The 11,027-nt window shown below is 45.1% G+C and overlaps 1 protein-coding gene across 2 annotated transcripts in view; it reads right to left on the bottom strand.

Moving 5' to 3' along the window:
* TRPC1 (transient receptor potential cation channel subfamily C member 1) overlaps positions 1-4,655 on the bottom strand; it is a 193,231-nt gene extending 188,576 nt beyond the window's left edge. For both annotated transcript variants that reach the window (XM_040428059.1, XM_040428058.1), the window contains exon 1: positions 4,451-4,655. In XM_040428059.1, coding sequence (XP_040283993.1) covers positions 4,451-4,577 — 127 coding nt within the window. In that variant the 5' untranslated portion in view covers positions 4,578-4,655. The remainder of the gene's footprint in view (positions 1-4,450) is intronic.
* Positions 4,656-11,027: the final 6,372 nt, after the last annotated feature.

Raw genomic sequence — 11,027 nt, forward strand, 5'->3', positions numbered from 1 at the left:
CTGTCATCTCTGTTTTAGTAAATAATTGTATTTATCAATGAAGTTATTGAGGGTCATCTTTTCTTTGAACATGGTGTTGTTTGTTCCTCTATTATCACTCCTAAATCTTATGTTTAAATTAAGAACCTGGTGTTACTATTCCCCTTGTCAAAGGGGGTTGTCCCTACACCATCTGACACTGTCAGCTCTGAATAGGCAATGTCAGACTCTGTAGAGACACCTTTAAATGGTAATGCCAAGTTGTTAAGTTCTAGGAGGAATAACAGAGGAATGGCACAACAGTTAGTTATGAGAAAAGATACTCCAAAATTCATATTTCATGAAGAATACAATTATTTATTACATGGACATATCAGGGTTGGTAATCAGACTGGCACATGCAGCAACCTCACGGAGAACACCACATATCCGATTTCATTCATAAAGACTTTTTACATTAAAGGGACACTGACAGGCCAAAACAGCATATATAGTTAGATATATCACATTCCAGGTCTTATACAGTCTTTTAAAAGCATATAAGTATCCCCCCTGTCCACCTTTATAAAGAGCGAAATATAAAGTTTTATAACCTGCTTCTCCGGTCAGTAATCTGCCCAAGGGGCGGCGTTTCATGTGAAAATGCGCCCAGCCAGCCTTCCCAACTGCCGTTTGAAGCCCCGCCCAGCTCATCAATATTCACTTCGCTGGGCGGCGGCTAGAACTCTCCCCAGTCCCGATCCTGCGCCTGCGCAATTCAATCCTCCGGGCATCGTTCATGCCCAATCTTCTGCGCCTGCGCCCCGCCGTGCCGTTAGATCGCGCCTGCGTACACACACCGGCCTGCGTCTTCGAGGCAGCTGCAGCCACCCCTCCCTCCCCTGTAGTTAACACATTGGTGGCCAGTGCCGCCGGCCCCCCCTCCCTCCCCTGTAGTTAACACATTGGTGGCCAGTGCCGCCGGCCCCCCCTCCCTCCCCTGTAGTTAACACATTGGTGGCCAGTGCGGCCGGCCCCCCCTCCCTCCCCTGTAGTACTGTAGATTCATTGGTGGCCAGTTGGCCCCCCTCCCTCCCCCTCCTAATTAAAATCTCCCCCCCTATCATTGGTGGCAGCGGAGAGTACCGATCGGAGTCCCAGTTTAATCGCTGGGGCTCTGATCGGTAACCATGGCAACCAGGACGCTACTGCAGTCCTGGTTGCCATGGTTACTTAGCAATTTTTAGAAGCATTATACTTACCTGCGAGCTGCGATGTCTGTGACCGGCCGGGCGCTCCTCCTACTGGTAAGTGAAAGGTCTGTGCGGCGCATTGCTTATAGCACTAACCTGTCACTTACCAGTAGGAGGAGCACCCGGCCGGACACAGACATCGCAGCTCACAGGTAAGTATAATGCTTCTAAAAATTGCTAAGTAACCATGGCAACCAGGACTGCAGTAGCGTCCTGGTTGCCATGGTTACCGATCGGAGACCCAGCGATTAAACTGGGACTCCGATCGGTACTCTCCGCTGCCACCAATGATAGGGGGAGAGATTTTAAATAGGAGGGGGGGGCCACTGGCCACCAATGAATCTACAGTACTACAGGGGAGGGAGGGGGGGCCGGCCGCACTGGCCACCAATGTGTTAACTACAGGGGAGGGAGGGGGGTGTGCCCCCTCCTGCCTGGCAGCACATGATCTCTTACAGGGGGCTATGATACGCACAATTAACCCCTCAGGTGCAGCACCTGAGGGGTTAATTGTGCGGATCACAGCCCCCTGTAAGAGATCGGGTGCTGCCAGGCAGCAGGGGGCAGTCATGTACACAGTTCAAAGTATATTCTAACTAGAAGCGTCCCCATCACTATGGGAACGCCTCTGTGTTAGAATATACTGTCGGATCTGAGTTTTCGTTTTTTGCGGAACGGAACATCTGGCCCCTAATATAACAGTACTATCCTTGTCCGTTACACAGACAATAATAGGACATGTTCTATCTTTGAACAGAACGGAAATACGGAAACGGAATGCATACGGAGTACATTCCGTTTATTTTGCGGACCCATTGAAATTAATGGTTCCGTATACGGAACGCAAAAAACGGAACGGAAACGGGAAAAAAACATTTGTGTGCATGATGCCTTACGATGCCCTCCACCGCACCCTCCAACACACATTTCTCTGAGAGATTCTTCTTGGCACTGTCACAACTTTAAACTCTGAAAACTTTGGCCTCATGCACACGACCGTTGTGATGCAGACAGCACACCATGTGTGTTCCACAGCCTCGCAACGCACGATATGGAGACAGTTGTGAGCATGAGGCTTTAGGGGTCATTCACACGACCATATTTCTTTTGCGGGCCACAAAACGTAGATCATCAAAATACAGATGACATCCTTGTTGCATCCATTTATTTTTATTTTTTGCTGACCCATTGATTTAAATGGGTCCATGGACTGTATTTTGCAGCCACGAATAACACAAGTTCTGTCTTGACAGAACGGACATGCAATTGCGGAATGCACATCCATGTGCTTTACACATCCATATGTCCATTCCTTAAAAGATAGAACATATTCTATACTTGTCCGCAAAATGCGGACCGCAAACTTATTGAAGACAATGGATCAGCAAAGAAAAAACGGACGGCACACAGACCGGATCTGTATTTTGCAGATCCACGGTTTGTGGCCTGCAAAACGGATACAGTCATGGGCATGAGGCCTTAAGCTGCTTTCCAACAGTCAGTGTTTGGTCAGTGATTTCCATCAGTGATCGTGAGTCAAAACCAGGTCTGTCTGAATTTTTGGCAATATTAGTAAGTCTGCCAAACACCTGTAAACATGACTAGACCGAAAATAGATGGATACAGTGCCTTGAAAACTTATTCATACTCCTTGAACTTTTCCACATTTGTAGCAGACTACACAAGGTAGCAAGTATGTCTGATGTGAAAACAAAATTATACAAGTGTGGCGTGCATTTTTATTCAGCCCCCTGTACCCTGATACCCCTAAATAAAATCCAGTGTGTCCAATTGCCTTCAGAATTCACCTAATTAGTAAATAGAGTCCACCTGTGTGTAGTTTACTCTCAGTATAACTACAGCCGTTCTGTGAAGGCCTCAGAGGTTTGTTAGTGAACATCAAACAGCATCATGAAAACCAAGGAACACACCAGACAGGTCAGGGATAAAGTTGTGGAAGCTCTGAACATCTCACGGAGCACTGTTCAATCCATCATCCGAAAATGGAAGGCGTATGGCACAACTGCCCAGGCAAGGAGAGCACTAATTAGCGAATCAGCTAAGAGGTCCATGGTCACTCTTGAGGAGCTGCAGAGATCCACAGCTCAGGTGGGAGAATCTGTCCACAGGACAACTATTAGTCATGTACTCCACAAATCTGGCCTTTATGGAAGAGTGGCAAGAAGAAAGCCATTTTTGAAAGCAGGCCATAAGAAATCCTATTTGTAGTTTGCCACAAGCAATGCAGGGGACACAGCAAACATGTGGAAGAAAGTGATCTGGTCAGATAAAACCAAAGTTTAATTCATTTGGCCTAAATGCAAAACGCTATGTGTGGTGGAAAACTAACACTGCACACCACCCTGAACACACCATCCCCACCATGAAACATGGAGGAGGCAGCATCATGCTGTGGGGATGCTTTTCTTCAGCAGGGGCAGAGAAGCTGGTCAGAGTTGATGGGAAGATGGATGGAGATATATACAGGGCAACTCTGGAGGAAAACCTGTTAGAGGCTGCAAAAGACTTGAGACAGGTGTGAAAGTTCACCTTCCAGCAGGACAACGACCTTAAACATACAGCCAGAGCGACAATGGAATGGTTAGATCAAAGAATATTGATGTGTTAGAATGGCCCAGTCAAAGTCCAGACCTAAATCCCATTGAGAATCTGTGGCAAGAAAAAAAAAATTGCTGTTCACAGACGCTCTCCATCCAATCTGACTGAGCTTGAGCTATTAACCCATAGCAGAATGGGCAAACATTTCAGCCTGCATATGTGCAAAGCTGGTAGAGACAGACCCCAAAAGACCTGCAGCTGTAATTACAGCAAAAGGTGGTCCTACAAAGTATTGACTCAGGGGGGCTGAATACAAATTCACGCCACACTTTCCATATTTATTCATTATAAGCATGTATCATTTTCTTTTCACTTCACACATACTTGCTACTTTGTGTTGGTCTATCACATAAAATCCCAATAAAATACATTTAGGTTTGTGGGTGTAATGTAAAAAAAAATGTGCAATACTTTTTCAAGCCACTGTAGATAGATATTAGATAGACAGATATTGAAAAGATAGATAGATAAATAGATAGACATTAGATAGACATTAGACAGATAGATAGATAGATAGATAGATAGATAGATAGATAGATAGATAGATAGACAGACAGACATTAGATAGACAGACATTAGATAGACAGACCAGTTCTGTGAACATCATGCCAGTGACGTACCTTTCTCACAGGCCAGCAAAAAGAGCTTTTCATCTAAATTAGTCTCTTCCTTCACTTCTCTGACATCTTTCAGAGCCAGACATTTATTTGGGGAGGAGGAGTCAGTGCTCTGGTATAGAGCAGCCATTGTGACCGAACTCCCATCGGTACCTTGTCCCTGTGTCCTTCTCTTCTCTGAATTAACCCTTGCTGTTACAGTGTTATTGTGCCTCCTGCTCCCTTCCAGCTGCACAGGGTTCTGTGATGCTCGGATGTAATGAGGGGCCTCATTGGCTGTTCTCTATCTTTCTCAGCCAGTGCACAGGGTTTTATCATTGGCTCTCGTCTGGATTTTGCTTGCACGCTCATTGGTCTGCTGCAGAACAGTCAGTGATGGGGGCTGCTTTCCCTGAGGAGCTTGCTTTGCATCAGCTGTCACAGGACAATGCTCAGTGCTGCCAGATATCATTACTGGGGCATCTGCTCTTACATTCCCAAATTAACCACTTCAGCTCCACTCAGGCGTGCAGCAGTAATCCTCCCTATATGATGACATGAATGACTTAGTCTGGCTTCTGGGCTTATCTGGGAATTGTGTCTATTCAGTAAGATGTACAATACCCCCTGATGAGAGAATATTAACATGAATTATGTAACATACCGTAAGGCCACGGCCACATGTGACAGGTCCATTGTGGAATTAGCAGGAGAAAACTGCAGGGTCCTCTGCTGCTTCCAACCTTTCCATAGCGTTTGTTCCATGTCCATATGTTATCCTGCATATTCTTTCCCCAGTAGATCCTCCATCTACTTAACCTGCCAAATTATGGATGCAGATTTCATAATTATATATATATATATATAAAGGCTTGGTTCTAAAAGAAAACTCAAGCTCACTAAACCATCTAAGAAGTACCTTGAGTGGGCAACCTCTCCACTAGGAAATATTGCGACAAAATGAGAGGGAGGGGGCTTCTCCGGACCTTTTCTCTTCCACTGGACCCAGATTGCTCCTCAGCTTGACCATAAGTAGCTGATTCTTCCCACCAAATCTCTCAGCATCCAATCATCAGTGGTCTTCACACACCAGTCCACACTCTCTAAAATATGCTCTGGACCACTTTACTGACCTTCAGATCAAAGTTATTTTTTTTGCCTTCCTCTGGATTAACTTGCGTGATGACAGGCCGAACTGGATGGACAAATGTCTTTTTTCGGCCTTATGTACTATGTTACTATGTAAAGGTAAACAAATTAACCCTTTAGAGGTCTAAAATACACTTCTTGTAAACAATATTGATAATGAGATCATTTTCTTTGTCCTGTGTGGCTCAATTTGCTGCTTCTAAATGTCTACTTATCTTGGGTACTCCACACAGTGGTTATTTCGAAGACTCTTACACCCTGATTCCTCTGCATCCTGAAAACCCTAGGATTTATACAAAGTGTTCAGGCCTCTCCAGGCATAAACACTACTATAGGCATTAGGGTACTTTCACACTAGTGTTTTTCTTTTCCGGCACTGAGTTCTGTCAAAAGGGCTCAATCCCGGAAAAGAACTGATCAGGTATATCCCCATGCATTCTGAATGGAGAGTAATCCGTTCAGGATGCATCAGGATGTCTTCAGTTCAGTCATTTTGACTGATCAGGCAAAAGAGAAAACCGTGGCATGCTACGGTTTTATCTCCGGCAAAATTTTTTTTTTTCCATAGAAATGTATTAGTGCCTTCAAAATACCGGAAAAAAATAAATGCCAGATCCGTTTTGCCGGATGACACCGGAAAGACGGATCCGGAATTTCAATGCATTTTTTGACTGATCAGGCATTTTTAAGACTGTTCAGGATCCTGATCAGTCTTATTAATGCCATCAGTTGGCATACGTTTTGCCGTATCCGGCAGGCAGTTCCGGCGACGGAACTGCTTGTCGGATCACTCTGTCGCAAGTGTGAAAGTAGCCTTAGACAAGGCATTTATGACTGTAGAGGCCAGAGGAGATCATAGCCACACAGTATGCAGATTCCTGGAGTTGTCAGGATCTGATAAGAAGAACCCCAGAGACCTCTTCATTATGGGATCCCAGGTTAATAAGACTTTGTGGGTCTGTTCACATTATGTTACAGAAAACCATTTGCATTTTTCATGTATTTCTGTGCTTTCTTGCATATTCTCTGTAGGTACAGTCCACTGCTCCAGTGCTCCATGCCAGATTTGTCAAAGTGTTGTTCTCCGTGTATGCCTTGCTTTTCTGCATTTAAGCTCATTTTATCTTTTACTAGCTGAAGGACCCGGCTTCGCTCGGGTATATTTAATCTATTTAATTTAATGTTTGTGTGTGTCGTTAAAAGATATCAACACTATCCACTATAACAGTGACATCTACAGCCCCCCGCCCCCAAAACAGTGACATCCACAGCCCCCCAAGCCCTTAACACTGACCCCCCCCATAGTGCCCCATCCCTTAAAATTGGACCTCCACAGCAGCCCACCCCCTTAACTTTGACCTTTACAGCAGCCTTCCCTGTTAACAGTGACTTTCACAGCATACCACCCCCTTGACAGTGGTTTTTAATGGATCGTGGGCGTGTCCTTTTGAACAGCTCACTGTAAGACAGTAGCACTGTACTGTCTGTGAGCTGCAGGGAGAAAGTCACCCTCCCTCCCATCCCTGCAGCTGACAGAAGTTGATTTTTACCTTCATTTTTTCAATCCCCGTTGGCTCAGGAGTGTGAGGGGGCGTGCCCTAACCAGTTCTGGGCGTGGCTTAGCGGGACCTAGAAGTTGAATTTTAACTTCATTTTTTCAATCTGTTGGCTGAGTGGGAAGGGGAGTGGCCTAACCAAATTGGGGGCGTGTCCTTTTGAACAGCTCACTCTAAGACAGCAGCACTGTGCTGTCTGAGTGTAAGCTGCAGGGAGAAAGTCACCCTCCCACCTCTGCAGCTGACAGAAGTTGATTTTTACCTTCATTTTTTGAATCCCTGTCGGCTGAGGAGTGGAGGGGGAATGGCCTAACCAGATCAGGGCGTGGCTTAGCAGAACCAGAAGTTGATTTTTAACTTCATTTTTCAATCTGTCACCTGAGGAGTGGGAGGGGCCGTGGCCTAACCGGATCAGGGGCGTGTCCTTTTGAACAGCTTACTGTAATACAGCAGCACTGTTCTGTCTGAGTGTGAGCTGCAGGGAGAAAGTCACCCTCCTTCATACCCCTGCAGCTGACAGAAGTTGATTTTTACATTCATTTTTTCAATCCACGTCGGCTCAGGAGTGGGAGGGTGCGTGGCCTAACCAGATCTAGGTGTGGCTTAGCGGGACCTAGAAGTTGATTTTTAACTTCATTTTTTCAATCTGTTGGCTAAGGAGTGGGAGGGGGCGTGGCCTAACTGAATTGGGGGGGTGTCCTTTCTGAACAGCTCACTCTAAGACAGCAGCACAGTGCTGTCTGAGTGTAAGCTGCAGAGAGAAAGTCACCCTACCTCCCACCACCACCATAAACTGCATTTTCACAGGATAAAAACATCTATTGCTGGAACAAAGGCACATCTGGAAATGAGGTACTAAGTGCTATTAGGCCATGGCTTTACTTCAATAGCAATTATCCTGGTGACAGATTTCCTTTAAAGCTCTCATACAGCAGTGAAGATAAATGGCTGGATTGTTATGGAAACCTGGAGTAAAACTGTGTATGTGGAGGCTGGAGGACCTGCAAGCTTCTTTGGCTGATAAGGGTCATGTGACCAAGCTTCTATTGGCTAATGCATTTTTTGGGAATATCTCAGGAACGGTAAGTCCTAGAGAGCTGAGACCTGGTCTAAAACCTTTCCAGACACCTGCTGTACCTGTGTGCCAAATTTCATGATTGTAAATGTGACGGTGCGGATTCCTTTAGCGGACATACACACACACACAAATGCACTCAGCTTTATATATTAGATGTATTATGCCATGACTAAGGGCTCCTCTGCCTGAAACCGGTCGGCACAATGTTTTTAACTTGCTGATATGAAATAAAAACATTTTTGCTTATCCTGCGAGTGCTGAGCAAAATACACTTCAGCAACGTGAAATAAAATCAAGCCTTTGACTAAAACAGAATCTCCAGGTTTTTTTTGTTTTTTCCAGAATTAGGATCTATTCACAAGACTGACTATCACATGGACATGTGGAAGTTAGTGGTGCTATTCACACCACTGTTATTTGTTCAGTCCATACCAAGAAAGAGTATGTTCTAGCTTGGGTCATGTCTCCCAGGACTTTGGCCTAGACACCATTGGAGACAATGGTCTCCACTGAACCCTAGGTACAGTGCCTCCACATTTTTTAATGTTACACCCACAAACTTAAAGGGTTTCTGTCATGAGAAATAACATTCTGTAGCTGACTGACATTAGCGATGTGCTAATGTCAGCAGTACACAACAGTATGCTTAATAACTCCCTGCCTGCCGCCATTCTCTTAAAATAAACACTTTTAAAATATGCTAATTAGCCTCTAGGTGCTACTGGGGCATTGCTTCAGCACCTAGAGGCTCAGTCTACGAACCATTTAGCACGCCCAGGTCCTGTTGATTGACGTCCGAGTTCTCCTCATCGTCCATTAAATCCCGCGCCTGTATTTGGCGCAGGTGCAGTGAGTGAAGGACGCACGCCTGCTGCCGGCTTCTTTCCTTTGGTGCAGGCGCAGTGAGGAAACCGGCAGCAGGAGCACGTCCTTCACTCACTGCACCTGCGCTGAATACAAAATGGGACGGCGCAGGCACGGGATTTAATGGACAATGAGGAGAACTCAGACGTCAATCAACAGGACCTGGGCGTGCTAAATGGTTCGTAGACCGAGCCTCTAGGTGCTGTAGAAATGCCCTCATAGCACCTACAGTCGTGGCCAAAAGTTTTGAGAATTAGATAAATATTGGAAATTGGAAAAGTTGCTGCTTAAGTTTTTATAATAGCAATTTGCATATACTCCAGAATGTTATGAAGAGTGATCAGATGAATTGCATAGTCATTCTTTGCCATGAAAATTAACTTAATCCCAAAAAAAACTTTCCACTGCATTTCATTGCTGTCATTAAAGGACCTGCTGAGATCATTTCAGTAATCGTCTTGTTAACTCAGGTGAGAATGTTGACGAGCACAAGGCTGGAGATCATTATGTCAGGCTGATTGGGTTAAAATGGCAGACTTGACATGTTAAAAGGAGGGTGATGCTTGAAATCATTGTTCTTCCATTGTTAACCATGGTGACCTGCAAAGAAACGCGTGCAGCCATCATTGCGTTGCATAAAAATGGCTTCACAGGCAAGGATATTGTGGCTACTAAGATTGCACGTCAATCAACAATTTATAGGATCATCAAGAACTTCAAGGAAAGAGGTTGAATTCTTGTTAAGAAGGCTTCAGGGTGTCCAAGAAAGTCCAGCAAGCGCCAGGATCGTCTCCTAAAGAGGATTCAGCTGCGGGATCGGAGTGCCACCAGTGCAGAGCTTGCTCAGGAATGGCAGCAGGCAGGTGTGAGCGCATCTGCACGCACAGTGAGGCGAAGACTTTTGGAAGATGGCCTGGTGTCAAGAAGGCCAGCAAAGAAGCCACTTCTCTCAAAAAAAAACATCAGGGACAGATTGATCTTCTGAAGAAAGTATGGTGAATGGACTGCTGAAAACTGGGGCAAAGTCATATTCTCCGATGAAGCCTCTTTCCGATTGTTTGGGGCATCTGGAAAAAGGCTTGTCCGGAGAAGAAAAGGTGAGCGCTACCATCAGTCCTGTGTCATGCCAACAGTAAAGCATCCTGAGACCATTCATGTGTGGGGTTGCTTCTCATCCAAGGGTGTGGGCTCACTCACAATTTTGCCCAAAAACACAGCCATGAATAAAGAATGGTACCAAAACACCCTCCAACAGCAACTTCTTCCAACAATCCAACAACAGTTTTGTGAAGAACAATGCATTTTCCAGCACGATGGAGCACTGTGCCATAAGGCAAAAGTGATAACTAAGTGGCTCGGGGACCAAAACGTTGACATTTTGGGTCCATGGCCTGGAAACTCCCCAGATCTTAATCCCATTGAAAACTTGTGGTCAATCCTCAAGAGGCGGGTGGACAAACAAAAACCCACTAATTCTGACAAACTCCAAGAAGTGATTATGAAAGAAAGGGTTGCTATCAGTCAGGAATTGGCCCAGAAGTTGATTGAGAGCATGCCCAGTCGAATTGCAGAGTTCCTGAAAAAGAAGGGCCAACACTGCAAATACTGACTCTTTGCATAAATGTCATGTAATTGTCGATAAAAGCCTTTGAAACGTATGAAGTGCGTGCAATTATATTTCACTACATCACAAAAACAACTGAAACAAAGATCTAAAAGCAGTTTAGCAGCAAACTTTGTGAAAACTAATATTTGTGTCATTCTCAAAACTTTTGGCCATGACTGTAGAGGCTCATTAGCATATTTTACAAGTGTTTATTTTAAGAGAACAGCGGCAGGCAGAGAGTTATTAAGCATACTGTCAAGGCCGATGAAAGGATTTTTGCCGCCCTAGGCAAAGATCCATTTTGCCGCCCCCTCATGTCACTCACTCACTGACAGACACACACACACA

The sequence above is a fragment of the Bufo bufo genome, chromosome 4, assembly GCF_905171765.1.
Source record: "Bufo bufo chromosome 4, aBufBuf1.1, whole genome shotgun sequence".
NCBI classification, from domain to species: Eukaryota; Metazoa; Chordata; class Amphibia; order Anura; family Bufonidae; genus Bufo; species Bufo bufo.